The 21,475-nt window shown below is 53.4% G+C and overlaps 1 protein-coding gene across 1 annotated transcript in view; it reads right to left on the minus strand.

Moving 5' to 3' along the window:
* Positions 1-21,475, minus strand: part of NPAS2 (neuronal PAS domain protein 2) — a 171,393-nt gene that overhangs the window by 84,113 nt on the left and 65,805 nt on the right. The window contains exon 2 of the mRNA XM_056116692.1: positions 2,127-2,180. Within this exon, the coding sequence (XP_055972667.1) occupies positions 2,127-2,158 (32 nt within the window). The 5' untranslated portion in view covers positions 2,159-2,180. The remainder of the gene's footprint in view (positions 1-2,126; positions 2,181-21,475) is intronic.

Below are 21,475 nucleotides of genomic sequence, written 5' to 3' on the forward strand. Positions count from 1 at the left end.
TGCTTTCATTCTATTTCATTTCGTAGCTACTTATTTGTTTTTTGGCCACGCTTGGCAGTGCTCAGGGATCACTCCTGGCAGGGCGCAGGGGATCATGCATGATGCCAGGCATCAAACTTGGGTCAGCCACGAGCAAGGCAAGTGTCTGAGCCACTGGACAGCTCTTCAGTCCCCAGTACAATCTAGAAAGGACCCTTTGCTAAGTTTTGGGGTTAACTTCCAAAGTAGACAGAGAAAGGGGAAGAGGTGGGCAAGACAGCTGGACCTTGGAGAAACAAAGAGGCTTGTGGAGAGTCAACAGCAAGCCCAGGGCCAGCGAGGACGGTGGCTTGTCCTGCCTCCAGCCCCGTCTGCTGCTTCTGAGGAAAAAAGCAAGCGGCCAAGCATGCCAGCTGGAACTGGAAGTCAGCGTACCGGTGGGAGGGCAAGACGGTCACTGCTGCTGGGGATTAGCAGCCCTGAAGCCCTGCAATAGGGACCAGGGTCCCCAAGGCCCAGCAAGGCGTTGCTTCAGAATAAACTGGGCTGCTCTTTAGACCAGGATACTTTTGTTGCTTTGGTTACTGTGGGACTAAATCTGGCAGTGCTCAGGGCTTACTTGAGGCTCTGTGCTTAGGGATCACTCCTGGTGGGTCTGGGGCACCATATGGGGATTGACCTCTGGTTGGCCTGTGCAGAGAAAACCCTTCCCATTGGACTACCTGTCCCCCCAACCCCCCGCCCCCGAAGGGTTGTTTAAATCTTCATCACAGAACGTTTTTGATCACACGAGTGAGAAGAGCTGAGAGTGTCATGCACCCGGGGTGAGATCTCAGCTCTGACTGTCCCAGCCTCCTGGTTATGGGCTTTTCATTCCTCACGGCTCATCCTGGCACCGCGTTGAGCTTTAATCGTTGATTCTTATGGTGTTGGAGCAAGAACACCCACCCCTGTGCCCGCCTCAGCACGGGCACTGCCTTGTCGGGGGCTGTTACCTGCATGGCTGCACCCACCTCCACCTCTCGCTCCAGACTCTGCACAGAGTCAGACACCCCGAGAGCCACTTTCTGGTGGCCTCTGGGGGTCCCAGAGAGGAAAAACCCGCAGCTCACACCCAGATCTTGTAAGGTGTTGAGGGGAGGAGGGCAGCTCTGAGGGTGGGCAAGGACGGGCCACCTGGCACAGACACTGGCAGGACAGAATGTCAGGGCAGACCGTGGCTGGTCTCGCGCCTGAGCCAAAGTCTGCCTAACAGGGGCTTGGGGTAGACATCCCTGCTGGTTTCTGCCACAGCTCCTGGCCTGTCCTACTACTGGACACCCCGGGCTTGTGCTCCCCTTTCTCACCCTTCTCTCCCCGGACAGGTGCCATGTCCAGGTGAATCATGGGAAATCGACATCAGACGCATCTTTACCTTTGTGACGCCTCCCGGTACGCAGGAGGTGCTCAGAACTGTGCAATAAGCAAACACGAACATGCGTTTCCACAGCTCAGGCCTGTATGTCATGGACTGCAGCTTCGGGCTGGCCCAGGAACCGAGCCAAGTGGCTGGGAAGCGCTCAACTTCCACAGGAGGAGAGGAGATCCTTAGTTATTATTTATTTATTTATTTAATTTTTTTGCCTTTTGGATCACACCCAGTGGTGCTCAGGGGTTCCTCCTGACTCTGCACTCAGGAATTAGTCCTGGCGGTGCTCGGGGGACCATCTGGGATGCTGGGGATCAACAGGGTGTCGCTGAAAATGTAGGAACATGCAAGACTCTAAGAACCCAGAGCCAGACACCCTCGTCACAGAGCCAGGACTGAAGCCAGCTGCCCTGCACGAGTCAGGCTGTCTTGCCGGAGTGTCGGATCTGGGCAAGCCTCAACGAGAGGCCCTGAGAGGGGTCCAAGCCCCAGGCTGATGCATTTTTAAAAGTAACACCACTTGGCATGTTCTGGACAATGAGGAACTTCAGATGAAGAACAAAAGTCAAGGAAACAAGCCTGGGAACTTCTAACAGAGTGCTGAACATTCCACTGGGGGTGTCCCAGGGCACTTCCCACCCACCCCAGCCCGTCCTGGAGGGCTTCGAGCTGTACTGAGGACAAGCAAGTCCAGGAAAACGGTGGGCACTGTGGGGGCAGCGGCCTGGCACCTTCTTACCTCTTCGCTCTGTCTTTCTCATCTTCATCCATTAGATTTTCTATGCAGTTTTTCCTGTGAAAAAAAAGAACATATGATCACTGTCTGTTTCTAGAACTTTCTCCCGAGCCTTTCTAGCTGTCACTATTTTGGCCTGACCGGGATCGTATGCCTCATGCCAGAGCTTTCAAGATTTTTGATCCCAGTCACTCTTTATATGCTCAAAAATGAAGGCTGTTTAGTTTTGTTTGCATTGGTGCTGGGGAGACTGAACGCAGAATCTTATCCTTGTGAAGCATGTGCTCTACCTCCGAGCCACTGACAGCCCTGGCCAGAACCTACTGAGGCTCTGAAGCGCTCCTGCATAACAGCTGAGAAATACTCTATGTGCAGGTGCTCGTCGTGTTTAGAATGACGAAGTAACCAGACATTCAGAAAGCTCAGGAGAAGAGCACTGGGCACCCATGAATGTGAAGCCCACTGCTACTATTAGAGGATGCTCTGGCCCCATCGGCACCCAACCCCCAGATGACACTTTGAGAACTTCTTCTGTCTTGAAACACTTGATGAAGCATCTGTTTACCTCAAACCTTGAACCCCAGAACAGGCCACAAGGAAATTTCTCTCTTCTTTCAAACACACGTGCTTGGAGGATGCCTCAGAGGAGGGGCCTGAGGTCCTCTGAAGAAGATAGTGTTTCTCAACAGTTTCTCAGTGATGTCCCCCCCTCTTATTTCCTTCCCATGCCCACACCCAGCTGATCCCCTAGTCTCAGGCTGTGATTCTCCGTTCATGTGATTTTCACCTGCTGCTCCCTTGATATGTGCCAGGGATCCTCAGGGGGATCTTATGGGCCCTGACTGAAAAATGCCACTGAGAGCACTAAGATTTCTCAAGCGAGTGGAGGTACAGTCGGACCACACTGAGTCACAGTCCAGAATGTTCTCGCAGCCACAGTCACTGGAGACAGCCTCAATCTTGGCTGCTCTGCCCTCCCGGGCCTGGCTGCGTCTCTCTCTGCCTGATCCCATTTCCTCTTCTGCCACGTACCACAGAGTAAGTCAGATCCTCTGACCACGCGGCAGTCCTGCCCTGCTCGGCCCGTACAGGCACACTTCGGGGTGTCAGGGCTCCAGAGAGGGGAAGGCAAGGGTGGCCAACCTTCAGGGTGGGGCTGGGAGAGTCTGAGTCACTCTCCCCCTGCCTTCTTCTCATGGACCAGAGACCGAGCCAACGCACACTTCGCAAACACACAGCCCCCTCTTCTCAAACTGGACGTTTGGCACGAGCCGTCCACAAAAGTCCCTCTGAGATGATTCAGTTTTGTGACTTGGGTCTGCTATACACAGGCAGGGGGCCGAGCCAAGAGGAAAGAAATCCTGCAGCCCCGGCCATGCAGAAATACAGCCCCCCACCCCCAGCCCCCAGCAGAATCTGTAAGAACGGCACGCAACAGTTTGGGACTCGCCTGGCAATGGGAGTGGGCTAACACATCTGCGAAAGGGCATCTGCTTAACGTTCTCCAGATTTCATCTGTTCGGTCTTAAGAGGTGAGAAGCGCAGTGCTGAGCCACGTAACAAGGCTCTGCCCCAGGTCTATGGCCCCGAGTCAGGCACTGTGTCCCGGGAGTGCAGAGAACAGCGCCAGCCAGACCCATGGAACTGTCTCGAGGTCCAGAACCCTTCCCGAAGGACGAGGGGGCTTAATCAAACCTGAGAGATCTACAGGTGGTGCAGGGCTGTTCTTCACCCTCGTGGTCGTCGCGGGTTCAGATCTCCTTTCCTTGCTCACTTCCCCAGCCCCGGGAGGCGACCGTCAGCTCGGCTCAGGTCCCCGACTCTCCCGACCCTGCCAGCTGAATCCCGTCCGAACCCGTGTATCACTGCCTGTGTGACGGGAGGGTGGGGGCTCTAGTCCCTGTAGCACCTGCCCCAGATCATCTGTCTCCTCTGGGCGCTCCCACCATCTCTGTCTCCCACACTCTCTCTTCATTGAGAGGAGAAGGGTGCGTGGTGGTGCTCAGGGGCTACTCCTGGCTCTGTGCTCAGGAGGGACCTGGAGGTTCTTAAGACCCCATGAGTAGCATCGGGCTCAGGAGAAACTGGCTCATATAAGGCAAACCCCTCCCCTGTACTATCCCTCTGACCCCATTTTAACTTAAAAAACCTTGTGTCAAGGCTCAACCCTTAACAACATATCATTAATCTCTTAGAGAAGGGCTCACTGGTCCCTGGGCGAAATACAACGATCTTCAATCTTTGGAGCATTTTCAGCGGATTGTTCAAACAAACAAACAAACAAACAATACAAAGGGAATGATTTTGGTTCTGCTTTGGGGCAGGAGTTGGGATTTGGTGTGGAAACACACGAAAGATGGTGGTGGGAAGGTGTCATGGTGGTGGGATTGGTCTTCAAATAATTAAATGTAGTCAAATATTGTGAACTATTTTATAAAAGGTAAAGGTAAAGGTAAAGGCCCTCCCGTTGATCGTCGATTTGCTCGAGCGGGCCCAGTAACGTCTCCTTTGGAGACTTTGTTGTTACTGTGTCTGGCATATCGAATACGTCCGGGGAGCTTGCCAGGCTCTGCTGTGCGGGCAAGATACTCTCGGTAGCTTGCCGGGCTCTCCGAGAGGGGCGGAGGAATCGAACTCCGGTCGGCCATGTTGGCTGCGTGCAAGGCGAACGCCCTACCGCTGTGCTATCACTCCAGGTCCCCAAGAAGCAACAAAAATGGGGTTGGGTTTCTGGGAGACAGTGGCCAGGCACATTTCCTCAAGTGTGCCCGGCTCAGGTGCCACCTGTAGGTCGCCTGTCCCATCCGCTGCCCTGACAGGGGCCGCTGGCCCGGGGCGGGAGCAGTGATGACGGCCCCTCTCGAGCACTGCTGAGGGGCTTCCCAGGAAAGCGATGGTGAGGAGCACAGCACGGCAAAGCTGCACTTCCACTGTTTGCCCTGGGGTCACACCCAGTGATGCTCAGGCCACACTTGCCTCTACCCTCAGGTCACTGCAGGCTGGACTTAGAGGACCAAGTGTGGCTTCCTTGGCCCTGCACCAGCCAAGTGCCTTCCCCACTGCATATTTTTCTGGCAGAAGTTTGACCCTTTTGAAGTCTTTTTTCCTGGCACGGGGCCCACTGTGGCACAGCTACGATGCCCGCCAAACTAGAACTCGGTCAGCTGCAAACCGGAAACTGTCCCTTAGAGATTCATCCCCGGCCCACGGCTATCCCGTCCACCTCCATCTCCTCCCGTTTGACTGCCCAGGTGTCCCCTCTCTGTGTGACCCCTGTGATTCTTTTGTGATGAAACTTAGCCTAACTGTCCTCAGGACCCAACCTGCCACCTCCCTCCTGAGGCTTGCTCTTCTCCCACTGTGTTTATGCACCTTTGGCTCACTCCTCCTGGACCAGGGCGGTAAGCATTGTGCTGCCTACCCCCCCCCCCCCGCTCCCCGAGTGCTGAGCACTGCCACTCGGGTACTTGGAGCCATTCTTACCCCACACACAGAGGCGTGGAGGGGGTCTGGGAGCACCCACGGGAGAGGGCATCAGAGGGATGCAAAGAGGTGCAAAGAGGTCTGCTTAGGGAGACGCACGGCAGAGGGACTCACTTGCCAGGCTCACTGAGTCCTCCAGGCAAGCAGGGGGCTGGGGATGAGGAACGGAAACGGGGTCTTTTGGTGGAAGGGCAGCACCCAAACTTTAGTGCTGGGTGCCAAGAATCCGACAAACATGGGTAGGTGTCCATCGAGATAAACATCTCCAAGGCTACAATTTGTAAACTAATGAAAATCAATTAAAAATTGGGGAACTGGGTACAAAAGAAATCAGAGAAATTTGTGGAGTGGCAATAACTCTTCTTGCTTCTACAACAGTTGCGAAAGGCAGGATTTGTGCAGGTATTCTCCTGTGCCCTCAGGATTCCAAGGCAGAGAGCGAGGACGAAGGAAGGAACAGAAAATTCAGTTTGGAGCAGAGAAAAAAAAAATATGTCATTGAGCTTAACAATGAGACCCTGGAATGGCAGAAGCATTAGTGGTAACTGTCCACCCAGCGGCCGGCACATGCGGACTTTAGGGTCTGGGTTCTATCAGGGCAGGGGTGCGAGCAGCGGACCTAGTGGACAGCAGCGTCCTGGGCAGGAGAGCAGGTCACGGACAGCTGTGGCGGGAAACCACCAACATTCGTGCCTGGGGGTGGAATGGTGAGTACAGGCGAGACACTTGCCTGCACACAGCTGAGCCGTCCCACTTCTGCCACCGCCTCTGGGCCCCCAGCACCACCAGGCGTGACTCCTGAGTGCGGAGCCAGAAGGTACCCCAAGCGTAGTCACGTCAGTCCCCGAACAAGATGAAACGAAACAAAGCCCGAACCTGTGCGTCCTGGCCATGGAACTAGCTGCTCCCGCGAGGCGCCTCTTCCCGACGTCCCCATCTCTTTCTTCCTTTCGTTTCTCCTTTCCTCCCGCCTGCTCCACCTTCCCTTCGTCCTTCCTTCTTTTCCTTTTATCCTTTTCCTCTCCCTTCCCTGCCCCCCCTTTCCTCTCTCATTCTTTTTCTTTTCTTTTTTTTTAAATGGCTTATTTTCGTTTATCCCATTGATTTGTAGAAATGTGTCTTTCCTGGGGATGATTTTGTTTGGTTTGGGTTTTGGGTCACCCCTGGGAATGCTCAGTGTAGGGGGTCATGCCCAGTGGTGCTGGTGGGATGCAGTGGTGGTGCCGGGACAGAGCCTGGGCCTCCCACGTGAAGTGCAAGTTCCCCAGTTCTTTAAGCTCCTCCAGCCCCAGACACGATATTCTGGCCAATTGTGTGTATTGTACCGGCGGCAGAGGAACAAAGGTATGCGGGTCCTTGGGCTGAGATCTCTAAGCCTGCTCAGATCGGGGCTGAGCATCCTCCACCCAGATCCTCCATCTTCTGGTAGTCAGGGGTCACACCCACCAACTGGCCCCCTGGTGCCATGTGATCCCATCAACGGCCAAGACCCAGAGACTACAAAACCCAGCTCCTGGAATGACACCTTATTATCTCATTCTTACTTTGAACAAAATGGCAGGCTTCCGAATGTAACCTGCCACATGGCAGAGTCTGGCAAACTCCCCGTGGCGTACCCAATATGCCAAATACCGGTAACAATGATGGGTCTCATTCTCCTAACCTTGGAAGAGCCTTGAATATGGCACTTTTTAAAAAATCTCGGGGCTAGGACAAAGGAGACATTACTGGGGCCTGCTCGAGGCAATTGACAAACAACAGGATCGTGTGTATTGAGAACATTTCTCCTAGTCTCTGGCTGGCCTTTTTACTTTCTTGGTAGTATCATCTGAGTATAATGAGGAAAGTCCCCTCTATACCCATTTTGGCGAGGGTTGGTAGTGTCTTTTGATGAATAGATTTAACTGTTGATGAAAGTTAGATTTACATGGTTTTAATTATATAGTTAGTGATTTGGGGTCCTGAGAAATGTTCACCACCTCAGCATCATGAAACACTGGTCTACATTGCTATGTTTTCTTCTACAATCGATCATTTTAGTTTTCATATCTAGATTTTTAGTCCACATAAATAAAACTTTTAGGAAGTAGTTAAGGATCACCTTATCCTCCAGACTGGACATTTGATCATCTAGGATTAGTTATTGGAAAAATGTTTGTTCTCTGTTTGAGTTCAATGACACTTTAGTTGAATTTTTTTTTTTTTTGCTTTTTGGGTCACACCCAGACGATGCTCAGGGGTTACTCCTGGCTCTGCACTCAGGAATCACTCCTGGCGGTGCTTGGGGGACCACATGGGATGCTGGGAATTGAACCCGAGTCAGCCACATGCAAGGCAAATGCCATACCCACTGTGCTATCGCTCCAGCCCTGCTCCATTTCTTAGCAAGGTGCAGCTCTCCCTGTATGGGCACTCAATAACTCTGGGCAACGAAGAAGAGAAGAAGAGATGAAGGGAGCCAGAAGGAAGTGGGCAGGATGGGTCGGCCATTCCCCATCCCCATGGGAACTCTTTCAGCTATAGTCTCTGGGTGAGCTCGGGGAGCCCAGTGGAGCAGTTATAGGGTACATCTGGAGATAGGAGCACGCCCTGGGACCACATTCAAACAAAAAGCTCCCTTTCTCTTTCCCTTTCTCTCTTCCCTCTCCCCCCTCCTTTTCTCTCTCTCTCTCTCTCCCCCTGTCTCCCTCTCCCTCTCTTTTTTCTCTCTCTCCATTTCTCTCTCTCTCCCTCTCTCCCTCCCTCTGTCTTTCCCTCTCTCTTTCTCCCTCTCTCGATCTCTCTCTCTTACCCTCTCCCTCTCTCTCTCTGTAGCTATTGACTGTAGGGCAGCACAGAGATCTCAGGGCACCATAATGGCCCCTCACCAATCCTTGCTGTCGCCATGTTTGAAGTGAGCATGATCTCTTTCCATGCCCGTCCAGCATCATGGGTGATCTGAGGCTGCCCAAACCAGGCGCCCGCAGAGCCAGCTGCCCGGAGGCCTGCCCTGTAGACACCCCCCGGATGGGCCGCTTGAAGCAGAGCTGCGGCTTCTCTGCTGCCCATCTGCTGAGGGGTGGGTGCCAACTTCACAGCCACTGCTTTAAACTTTGATTCTTAAGGACAATTCAGTTCCAACTGCACAGCCCGTGTTCTGTGCTGGAAGCTCCTTCCCCTCAGGTGTGAGCCCTGGCTGGTGTCAGAGAGAGTCACATCTCAGGCAGGGCAGCAGGGGCCAGGTGCCTGTCTGTTGGCACTTGGGGGAGAGTGTGAAGACACAGAGCACGGAAGAACCAACCCAGTAGGCTGAAAGCAGCCTCAGGAGCCCCCGAAGATTTCTCTAGGTCTCCCCAAGGGGACTCCCCCAGGGGGTGACAGGAGGGCCCCGCCTGCAGGGTCTAAGAGGAACATGAACCTGATGGGAATCCTTCCTGCACAGTGTCTGACACAGAGGCTGACGGGACTGAGCGGCTGTTTCACAGCATCACCATGAGGACGAGGCAAACGCCTGATGGCCATTACTGGGATGGGAGCCTTAGAGATGCCTTTGGGCGAGGCAAGGTGTGTGCCCAGCAGCAATGCCAAGGAGCGAGCGCGCGCGTGTGTGTGTGTGTGTGTGTGTGAGAGAGAGAGAGAAATAGAGAGAGAGTCTGTGCATCTGTGTCTGTGTCTGTGTGTGTCTCTGTGTGTAGATAGCAAAAGGACACACACGCACACACACTCACACCCTCACACACACTGACACTGCCTGGAGTGGACGTGGCCCTGAGCGGGGAGTGGGCATGGGGCGAGGAGGGACTGAATGACTTGGAGGGAGCGTCTGCGCACCGCATCCCTTGTGCAGTCACAAGGCTTTCGAACAATGGTCAAGAAGAAATTTCTGCTCTAAGGGCTTGGTCCTTCCCCTCAGCGTCTGCTGCATCACCAGATTCTGAGTGTGGGTGACAGTCAGGAAGGTGGCTATCTCCTCGTGCCCAGTGGTCCTGGAGCCCCAGGGTGTCTGTGAGGGGTTTCCAGAGAGGGTTCAGGAAACATGAAGGACTCTGTAAAGGAGGAGTTGCTTTTTCTTAAAGGATGACCCAGAACGTCTTCTAGACAAACGCCCTGACCTGCAGCCCATTCATAGACGTTGTAATGCCAGTTACAATTATAGACTAGATGGAAAGGAGCAAGAGTGGCTGTGTGCCAATAAAACTTTATTTACAATGTCAGTGTGCCGGCCAGCCTCACTGCACTCACCAGTCAGCTTCCCTCTGCAGTGTCTCTTAAGGACCTTTCTGCAAAGCTTCTACAGACCCAGGGGTGACTCATGATCAATTTTCCCTGAAATGACTACCAGAAGGCGGTTCTGTGGCAAGGAAAATGTTTCCACAAAATAAAATCATGATATTTTCAAATCGGCTTGGAAATCGTTTGAATTACAAGTCCCAAGTCAGCTAGAAAATCCCAATATCCACCATACGAACTCAATCTGCTGAGTTAATTTTTGTTCATTGAAAGGGCATAAACATTGAGAACGAGGACAAGTGAGGACTACGATTCTCCCCAAATGACGCTTCTTGACCGTCAGTAGCCAAGGGTGTCTCCTCCTGCCAGGCAGCCCTGGAGGGACCCCACGTCGTTTGGGATGAATGTCTGGATCTTGGGCGAGGGAGCTCAAAAAATGATTTCTCTTCATCCTAGTTAAGAAACGAAAGGCTTTGAGGGACAGATGGACGCCTTTGATTGCTGCCTGCCTTTGTCCTCCAAGGAGCCTAGGGAGTAACGTGAGGGTTTTAGTTCTGCTTCTCGAGGGGACACCGTCTTGCGGTGGTGATTCTCTTGCTGGGCACTGAGAGGCAGCTTTTCTCCCCCGCTCCCCACTGCCCTTCGCACCTGGCTGGGAGGCTCTCTGGGACACACAGTGCACCACAAATAGTACTGGGCTGGTGCTGGGGCCGAGTAGCACCTCGGGCCCTCAAGGTAGGCCCCTGAATGGTCCCTGGGCCCCACAGAGCTTTCCCAGGGGCCCCACATCCCCTCCTGCTGAAGACGATTCTTCTGCCCCCGCAGCCAGTACTGCTCCTGGGAGAAGGAAGGGGACACCTGTGCCTTGCCCACCCCCCCACCCCCCCCCCCGCCTGTTTCTCTGAGCAGCATCTCTCGGGGGAGGCGGACAACCTGGTGGCTCTCACGGACAGAGTCCCACAAGGGTCCAGGATGTGACGCCTCAGCCTCAGCCTCAGCAAGCTTCTGCGGCCACGCAAGAAGGACCCCACAGCCTCTCTGGGCTCATCTGGGCTTTATTCGTTTGTCACAGTCCCCGTTTCCCCTTCTAAAAGTCCAAGGTTTCACTTTTCAAGGAAATAATGACATAAGCAATGAAGGAATGGATGGAGAAACTTAGAACGTTTGTTCTGAAGTGCATTTACAACGATGTCTTTTGGCCAGCAAGGAATTTCCAAAATAGAAATGACCGCCACATCTGGATTGAAGACTGAAGGGTCAGCCCCGTGCTATGACACATTATGTTTTTGACCTCTGGAACTTGTGTTCCAGCCGCTCAGGGAACCCTGCAGAATGCCTTTAGCAGCACAATATGAAGCTGAGTCCACAGACTGTCTGAGGGGGACAGTGTGTGATCGGGTGTGGACACAGACATCTATAGAAACCAGCCTGGGGCCGGCCACTGAGTCATGCACAGAGCTTAGCGGGTACAGCCTCAGTGGGAGCTGCTGGTCGGTGCCCCCCAGGGACCATGGACTCGGACTCCGTCCCTGGGAAGGTCGGCTGGTCGGGCTCCTTCAGCCCTGGGAGTGCTCCCTGCGACTGTGCTCAGCCTGCAGGGACAAGGAAGGGAAAGATGGCCTTGAAGCGAGAGGACAGGTGCTTCTGGGAAGTGCAGCAGGCTGGAGATCACAGCTTCGGGAGTGAAGAGCAGAAATGGGACGACGCTGAGTGGGGCAACCTTGAGGGCTCAGGGGAGGTGGGGGGCACCCTCGGGGGCTCAGGATAAGTGGGGGGACAGCCTCAGTGGCTCAGGAGAGGTGGGGGCAGGCCCTGTGTGGGACTGCAGCAAGAAGTCTCTCCGCCGTCAGAGTGAGGCCCGGGCGACAGCTGCCAGGCTTCCCCCTGTGCAACTTGCCAGCAGGGCACGGTGCTGGACTTTCCCGAGTGACCGCCCAGTGCCTGTCCTCCCTGCTGCTGCCCTCCCTCTCTACAGCAGGCTCCAAGGCGGCACTGACGAGAGAGAGCTGTCTCAGCTGCCCCCGTGTCCCCTGGACTCTGCTCTCAAGGAACATGACAGGCCCAAACCTTTCTTGCCAAAGGGATCAGGGCGCTCGCTGCAGTGAGGCCCTGCTGTCCCTCCTTGGACTCTTCACAGACAGCTTGACTGGCAGTGGCTGCCCAGGACTGAGGTGCTCAGGGATCCCCCCAGACTGACGCAGCCCCTGCGAGTTTGGGCTGGTGCCAGGAGACTGGCCTTGGTGAGGGAGGCTCAGATCTCTGTGCTCTAAGCTTCTAGCCCAGCCGCTCTGTGTTTGGGCGTCCCCCCTCGGGCCAGGCTGCTCTCCTCTGTCTGTTCCTGCCACACCTGGAGACGCCAGGCCTTGGGGAGGGGACAGCCAGGAGGAGGCGGCCGGGACCTTCTAGAGGCAGCAGTGGCACCTTCAAGTTCCCGGGAAGTCTGGCCTCCGGCCCCAACAATCACTCACTGGAGGGCAGGAGGGAGGAGAGTGGCCTCCTCTGACACACGCAGGCCATCCCCAAGTCACCTCCGGGGCAGGACTTTAGCCCTCAGCCTCGCAGCAAACGGGAGCGCAGACCATGAAACTGCACGCGGCCAGGAAGCGGCTGTCCGCACCACTCAGAAGGCTCCTCACCGGCCCTGCCCCCTGGACAGAGCTACCAGGCTTAGCCTGCTCGGGCAAACGGAAAAGTAGGTCAGGGTCCAGGGAGACTCGAGACTGGCACACACTCGGACGCTGGGTGCAGGCGCAGGTGGGCCCGGGGCTGCTCCAAGGTGGGGGCCTGGCCTCTGGGGCAGCGGAGGCACAGACTGAGGGTCTGGTGAGGAGTAACACGCAGAGCAGGCTCAGGAAACGCTTCTGAAAAACGGCACAGAAAAAGCAGACACAAGACAAAGCCTGGCCAGGGTGGGTGCCTGGCTCGCACGCGGGCGGCCCTGTCCAGACTGATCTGCGCGTGTTCTCTGTCCAAACCCCTGGCATGGGGCTGGACCTGGCCTGGTGCATGCCCGCCCGGCAGCCGCCCTTCACTGCTCCAGCTCGGCACTTACTGGGAGTGCGCCCGGTGGGGGAGGCAGGCCCAGCTGGCCAGCTCTCTGCGCTGGCCTGGCGGCTGTCCGCATGCCGATCAACTTTTCCTGAAGTCTGGGAGTCACATAAGCCATCGGACACTTTGAGGGAAATTCCTTAACCCCGGGCGATCGAACGTGCTTCCAGGAGCTGGAGTTTGAGATCGGGTCATCTCAGAAGGACGCGGCGCCATACTGAAGGCTGACATGGGGAGCTCGGGCTCCGAGGAGGGTGGGACCCCCCACCAGGTCAGCCCATCAGTAGCTGCCGGTGCCCCAGAACAGTAGCGAAAGAGAGCTGGCCTGTAGATTCCCACAGGTATCTTATTTTATTTTATTTTTTTAGTTTTTAATCACTGTGGATTACAGAATTACAAAGTTATTTATGACCGAGTTTCAGGCATCCAATGTTCCAACACCAGTCCCTTCCCCAGTGTGTACTTCCTTCCGCCAATGTGCTGGGTGTACCTCCTGCGCCCACTCACCCTGCCTCTAGAGAGGGCACCTTGCCTTCCCCAGCCTCCCCACCCACCCCAATCCAGAGGCAAACTTCCTGCTGAAGAACGTCCTGCTTTCTTTCTCTTGTCTTTTGGGCTGTGTTATTCCCACAGGTTTCTTAATAGAGGAAACGGGCTGTGACCTGGGACAGATCACAGTGTAAAAATCTCTAAGTATGGGCAGATACACATTCTAGAAGTCTTTCTGCTAGAATCTAGACACTGTGTCTGCTTGATTTCATTTTCCACTGTCCTCTGGTTTTGTCTGTTTTGTTCAGGGGCTCAGGGCTTACTCCTGGCTCTGAGCTCGGGGATCCCTCCTGGTGGGGCTCCGGGGACCATATGTGGTGCTGGGGGTTGAGCCCAGGTTGGTGGCATGCAAGGCAAGTGCCTTATGTGCTGTACTATGGCTCTGACCTCTGCTTTGTTTCATTCAGAAATAGAGAATGACTGTCGCAGGATACTCTGGAGGGACCCGAGCTGTCGTACAGTGGGCAGGGTGCTTGCTGGGGATGCGGCCAACCCTGGTTCCATTAGCATCACTGGTGTGGCCCCCAAATAAGGAATCAAAAAGCAAAAACAAAAACAAACGCACAATATTCACTCTACCCTGTTCAGAAACGTGTCCTCTGGGTCACAATCAAAGCCAAAGGTCCCTGGGATCCAGCTGTCTGTCCTCCCTTCTTTCCCGCACTCACGGGAGGGTCCGCTCCCAGGCTGTGCCCTGGACAGCAACAGGCCCTCTGCCGGCCCCCAGGAGGCCTCACATTCCACAGTCACTGCAAGTCACACAAACTCTCGCAGCCCCTGTCTCTCTCAGGCTCGTGAGACCAAGGACACAAAATCCGTCAGACACTGAGACTGAGACGCATGCGGGTGAATGTTCGCTAGTAATCGAGAAACCTCTCACGGCTCACTGATGCGTATTAAGCTGGCAGGTCCTCAGCACGGACATGAATGAGCTCTGTTTTTAAACGCCAAAGATCTTTACCTGCTATCAGAGACCCCAAAAACCAGATCTTTTACTTTTATTTATTTATTTATTTATGCTTTTTGAGTCACACCTGGTGATGTACAGGAGTTCCTCCTGGCTCTGCACTCAGGAATCACCCCTGGTGGTGCTCGGGGGACCATATGGGATGCCGGGAATCAAACCCGGGTGGGCTGCGTGCAAGGCAAACGCCCTACCCGCTGTGCTATCGCTCCAGCCCCCCAAAAGTAACCCTTTTAAATGTAATTTACAACCCTAAAGTTTCCTCTACCAGGACATTTTGGTCCTTCCACAAGGCAGAGATCCTCCCCTCTCCTCTGCTTTACCACAAGGCCACAACTATGACTTTGTTAAAACTCGGAAATTCAGATGATTTAAAATGTTAATTTTACATGTTGAGTCAATTAACAAAGTTAAAAGTGAAATGTGGTTAAATTAAATGGGCCGCATTTTAGTCATATCCATTCTTGAAAACACTTAATTAGTGTAGCAGCATTATTTCAAAGCAGGCTCAACTTATTAAATTTATTTCATTAAAAATTTCACACACTTAGTGGTATTAGAGTCCTACCTTTAAGTAAACTCATGAACATCTTTGACCCCCATGGTCTACAAAACTATCAGGTTTTTTAGAATAGAAATAAATATCCAGCCCAATGCCACACTCACATTTTTTGATGTTTTAAGAAACAGAAATAAAATTTATTTTTACAAACTTGTTTGAAAGAAAAGGAAAACTAGCAAACACAAAATAATAAAACAAAATATATTTGGTTTCAATAAAAACACTTCAAACATTCCTGTTATTTTCTTAGGGAGAATGACATACATTCATCGTGACTCAATCATTCTTCAAAGCGAAATGGTAAGGATCGTAAGCCATTTTTATGAAAGAGTTGAGTTCTCAGCTATTTAGGGATGTATGGGCAATTAGAAAAATAAAATGAGAGTAATAAGCATTGAATTAGTTTCTCCTGACTCTTTCTTCTAAAAATAGTTTCTCATCACTCACTCTTACTCATGCAAGTGTCCCTCCTCTTACACGTGGCTTAACTCTTTATTCTCCTTTGTTCAGGTGTAGAAGGAAAGTTTCTATTTTGGACAAATTCATGTCCAAGAATAACCCAGGTCACTTCCTCTGAACAAACATCTTGAGGTCATGAGCACTTTAGAAGAACAACAATGACATGGTCACTGACAGACTTTGTGTGTTCATGTGCACACGCGCACGTGTGTGTGTGTGTGTGATGGCAACACAGTGTCATACTACAGGCCAAGAGCACCTGGGGTAGGAGCAGGGGTCCTGCCAGAGATGGAATAAGCAGCTACACTGAGCTCTTGCTTTCCACTGGCAACTTGCTTTTGCTCTTGGCCACAGAAAGAAAGCTCAATGAATTTTCGATCTTCTCAAGGTACTGTTTGCTTCTGGAGCTTCTGAGGGAGAAGGAGGGTGTGTGCAGGCAGGCAGTAGCACGGGGGTAAGGCGCTCTCCTCACATGCAACTGAGCTCTGTTCGGGCCCCAACATCGAAAGGGGTCCACCAGGCAACGACCCTAAGCACAGAGCCAGGGTAAGCTGAACAAGCAACAAACAAAGAGAAAAGAGAGAAAATTTGAAAAGTAAAATAAATAAGGAAAGAAAAGAAGAAGGAAGGAAGGAAGGGAGGGAGGGAGGAGAGAGAAAGAAAGAAAGAAAGAAAGAAAGAAAGAAAGAAAGAAAGAAGAAAGAACAAATAGATGGACCAGAAAGAGAGAGAGAGAGAGGGAGAGAGAGAGAGAGAGGTGAGACTTGGATCTGGACAAAGCAGGAACAATGTCACTGAAATGGTAAAAGATTCGAGAATGCAGTGGATTTATGAAAAAGTAGGTGACTTAAAAAGCGCCCCGAGGAACATTAGCTAGAGTTCTAAAACATTTTCTAGTTTGGAAACCTCCCTTGTCCAAAACCAGGATCAAGTTCCCTCAAGAACCTGCCCTGCCCTTGGGAGACTTTGGGGCAGGCAGGACACAGGTGAAGCGTGGGCTCCCCCATCGAGGAAGGGCCATCCCTCTCCTTCCTTCTTGCCACAGGTTCACGAAACGCTTCAGGGCTGGGCTCAGGGGTGGGGATGGCCTCTGGCTCTGTGGCACTGCATTTCGTGCAAGGCGCAATCCGAAGGCCGAAGGCCGTGTGGGCTCCACCACAGACCCCCTGGGGGACACAGGAAGTAGCAGAGGCTGGAGCAGTGGGTGCTCACCTTGAATGCGACTCACTGGGCGCAACCATGATCCCCCAAGCCCTAAGCTCAGAGCCAGGAGGAGCCCTGAGAACCACTGCTTGTCCCCCCAAACAAACAAACAAAAAAAGAAAAAAGAAAAACGAAGACTTAGGAAGCCACTTTCTAAACTATGGCATGTCATCGTGTAAAATGAAGACCTTGAATAGGTTGTTTAGCCCGGGCTGCTTTGGGTAAGAAGTGCCTCCCGGTGCGCACGCAGGTGTCGGGGGAGCGGAACTGTGCGACAAGGAGTGTCTCCCCCAGGGCAGGGCAGTGCAGAGCGGGAGCAGGGGAGCGTGCTGAGGTGCTCCTTCACTTGTGAGCACGTGCGCCCAGCTTCCTGGAGGTGCCCCTGAAGCTCTGGGCTATTCTTCTCTGCAAGTGACTCAGAGGCATTGAAGTTCCGACCTCTGCCCTTGTTCTCCGTCACCAGGAATAAGGCGGTGACCTCACTCTCAGCCCCTGTGATGGAGTATGCTGACAGGCGGGTCACGGTGAGCTGCCCATGACGACATCTGGGCCCGGAGGACCACGGGGGCTTCAGACGTCAAGTCTGAAATAAACTTCAGTTGGAGAAAGGAGTGACAGCGCCACCATTGCCAATGGCAGTGTCCCCCCACCCCCCCTCGCCCCAGGTTTCTCAGCGACAGGCCCTTCCTCTTGCTTAGATTCCTGCCCATTGTAGAAACAGACCCCTCATGTCCACTTGCTCTGTCCACTATGTCTCCTTTTCTGACAGCTGAGATCAACTTCCATTTCCTTTTTTTTTTTTTTTTTTTTGCTTTTTGGGTCACACCCGGCGGTGCACAGGGGTTACTCCTGGTTCTGCACTCAGGAATTACTCCTGGCGGTGCTCAGGGGACCATATGAGATGCTGGGAATCGAACCCGGGTCGGCTGCTTGCAAGGCAAACGCCCTACCCGCTGTGCTCTCTCTCCAACCCCTCAACTTCCATTTCCCTGACTGCCTGAAGCCATGGAAACTTTCTGTCTACAGGAATGGATGCAGACTTCCTCCCTAGGAATGAGCAGACCCTTTCCGCAGGAGGGATCGGTCTTGGGAATAGCTAACACTTTCAAGTCTTTCTCTGAGAAAGCGCGCACATGTATGTGTGTGGGGGGGGGGGGGAGGGAGAGCAAGAGAGCATGGACATAGATAAGATAGAGGGTCTCTGTGTTACGAAACATTCGGCTATCCTATGAACCACGCCCCCTCTTTCAGATGAACTCCTACCTCCGGGAACACACGGGGAAATTAGTCTTCGTGGTGTGTGCAGATCTCACAATTATGCTTTTTAAAATCAAGGTGGTGGTCACACAGTTACAACACTGCGAAGGGACAGAATGACCACCTAGTATCCACCGATTCTTTGGTGCTGACCATCAGTGACCCCAGCGACGTGGGTATGTGGGACACAGAATCCTTTCTCGCCCCACTGAACCCTGGGGCAGGAGACAGGGGGCAGCTATTAGGGTGCTGGTCTTGCAAGTGACCAACCTGGCTCGTGGCCCCAAAGCAACAACAGCCATAAGCACTCAAAAGGGGAAGCGCTTGTGAGAACCCTTGCCTGCAGGCACGAGGCCGTCAGGCTGATGTTCAGCCCTTCCCAAGTGTGCTCAGTGTGGTGCTGCTGAGAGGTCCCAGAACTCCAAGTGTAAGGTCCTTTGTGCAACCAAAGGGGTGAGCGCCACCATCGGGGTGCCAGTCGGGGTGATACTAACAACAATGAATCGGGTGAGGAGGGTAAGAACAAAACAAATTACAAAGGCGGGGGTGGGGGGGGTTGCATCCGTGACAGGAAGGGCAGGGGACCTGCTGGGGACGGGTCTCTGCCCTCAGGCCCTGCTCTGACAAGCTCAGCCTGGGGGATTCCTACGGTTCTGGCGACGCTGGAGGTGGGGCTGGGGTGCATGGCACAAACTTTCCTGTGAACGAAGCAAGGAGACTCCTTTCTCGTGCTCTGGGCTGACAGCTGGTGTCCTGAACTTTCCACAATGCGGTGCTTCGAGGCTCTTGTCTGGACCGATCCTCAAACCCCAGTTTCACCAAGCACCGCACAGTCCCGGGACTCTGGGAGCCCAGAGACAAGCTGGCAAACTAGCCCGGTATGAAGCACCATGCTGGGGAGCAGGTCGGGCGTCAGGGGTCTGTGGGGAGGCAGCGTCCAGCCCTGCCCTCCCCGCCCGACTCTCTGAGACACCTTGGGTCTGGCAGGGTGAGACCCCGAGGAACAGCCTGCTGGAAGAGGGGGTTCTCCTGATTCCTTTTAGGAGGCTGCAGGGGAACACACCCCCCTCTTGCAATCCCAAACAGAGCAAGGTTAGGAGGGTCCCGGACGTGAGCCCCACATCGCAACTCAGAGGAGGGGAGCAAGTCAGGACTGGGGAGCAACACACAGGAAGCCGGGCTCTGAGTGAGCCCAAGACACTGTGTGCCCCTGAGCGGGGGCCTTTGTCCCTGCCGGCTGGGGTCTCCGAAACAGCCTCCTGCACTGCCTCCTTAGCCCTGTCCCTCCAGCACCCTCCTCCCCAGACCCCCTTCTGCCATCCTCGCGTCTGGCCCAGCACGTCCCACTGCAGACCAATAGGGCCGGCATACTCATGCCACAGCAGCTCTGCGAGACCACAGCCGTTTCCAAATGCCAAGGCCTGCAGCTTGTTGACTTGAACATTTTTCACTGTGTTTCAGCCACACATGCTCACTTTCCCCCCGACGCCTCCCCCCTTCCTTGGTCCTCAACTGTATGGTTCTTACAAGGAAGTGCACAGAGTAAAATTAAAAAGGTTCATCGACTGCAGAGAGAAAGACGTCTTGATAAATGACCTGGAACCCTAAGGAGGGAAGGGTTTCTGGAGCTGAGATGCATGTCCTCTTTCACCACCAAAGCTGGGAATCTGAGAGTATAAAAGTAAAAATGTGAGGGGCTGGGTGACACCAGGTCGATCCCCAGAGTTCCTCAAAGGAGGCCCCAAGACCCCAGGAGTGGTGCTACTGACATGTGTCAGACTGGTGGGCTCCTCCGTATGTAGCTCGGCTGTGGGAAACAGCCTCCTAGAAACACTTTAGAAAAACGTTCTAACTCTAAGCGCTTTGGGAGGAACGAGAACCACAGGAAGCTCGGGCCCTCTGCCTGCCACCTCAGTCACGTGAGCAGAACTGCCAGCCTGGCTCTGGCGGGCCGTGTCACCTCAGTCAGTGATGCTTGGGGATAAAGGTGGACCAGAACCAGTGTCCCAGCACCCCGGGACTTGCAGCTTCTCCTTCTCCTGTCAGCTCCTTCACTCTCCCTCCTCTCTGTGGCCCTGAGAGCCCTCGAGAAGGTGACCACGTCCCCCTGTGCCTGAGTGAATCAGCACAGCGGGGGGCCCAGACTCAGGGACCCAGCACTCTGACTAAAGACGCCCCTCTTGCCGGCTCTCATCCCAGCTACCGATTCCTTCCTCGGATGCAGAATCACCCGCTTAAGGCGTCTCCCCACATCTGACTGGCAAACAGACTTTCTTAATGAGCCACTAACTTAGACTCCCGGGCTCATCAGAAAAGCCAGGTTGGACGGACAGTCCCTGGCTTTGTGCTCTCCAGAGAGCCAGACGGAGGGGAAGGCACCCCAACACTGCAGCTGAAGAGCCCGGGCAAGATGCCTGGATGGGAGTCACAGCTGCACTGTTCACACTGTGCATTTTGGTCTGAGAATGGGGTGCCCATCATCTTCTCTGCTTCAGGTTTTTCAGCTGTCTACTCTGAAGAAACAAAAATGAATTTGCCTTCCCAGCATGGCTACAAACCCAAGAAAGCCCGCAGCCCCCAAAGCCCGTCTCTTCCTGGACATTAGCTGCCTTGGAGGCAGGCCTGTTCCCTCCTAATCCAACACAACAATTAGCTGTGGCAAACAGAGAAAAATAATCAGGTTCTCTGGACTGAAATGGGATAGCAGGATTTGTAGGGTTTGATAGTAAAAATAGCCTAAGAGTCCTCACTTCAGAAACTCTCACCCAGTTTTCACCTGTTTCCTTCTACGTTAGTATCACAAGGTCTGTGATTTGCTTTTTCGGGTGTTTGTTTCCACGGAGGTGTTATTTTCCTCTGGGAAGGCTTTTGCGCAGCCTCCATTGTTTTCCACTTAAGGTGGGGTGGGAAGGTGCATGGTGCTTAATCTGGGCCCAAAGACCCGGACAACTGGCCATTCCCGCGTTAGTCCTTTCTTGAACTGCCAAAGTAATGGTCTACACAACCAACGGAACACAGCTTTGCTGCTACTCCAAGTGTGGACAAGCTGTTCATGTCCAGCTGTGCTGCGGGGTCTGAGTCTCAGGAAGGCTGCCCTCTTCTCACCCTTCGGGGAGCCCAAGTCATGGAGGTATCTCTACCACCCGCTGGTGTGTGTGTGTGTGTGTGTGTGTGTGTGTGTGTGTGTGTGTGTGTATGATCAAGGCTTTCAATCGTGTTAACACACACGTAACAGAAGATCACTACCGAAACCATTTTTAACTCTTCTGTTCAGTGGCGTTAGGCACGGTATTGTGTAACCACCACCATCCATCTCCAGAACGTTTGCATCTCTCCAGCTGAATCTTACCTGCTGGGCCACCAGGCAAGAGAATCATAACCCTAAACAGAGACTTTCTACAGCAAACGCTCATGGTCCCAGCCCTGGGGAACTGTCGTTCTATATCCTGCCTCTATGAATGGACTAGTGTAATTCTGCATATAAGTAGACCAGGTAGTGTCTGTGTCTGCTTTATTTCACTTACTGTCTTCATGGCTCATCTATGTTGTAGCATGTATTAGAATTTGCTGTCTTTTTATGAAGGAATAATATTTATAAAGGGCTGGAGCAATAGCACA

This window comes from Sorex fumeus, unplaced genomic scaffold (genome assembly GCF_029834395.1).
Source record: "Sorex fumeus unplaced genomic scaffold, SorFum_2.1 ptg000033l, whole genome shotgun sequence".
Classification (NCBI taxonomy): domain Eukaryota; kingdom Metazoa; phylum Chordata; class Mammalia; order Eulipotyphla; family Soricidae; genus Sorex; species Sorex fumeus.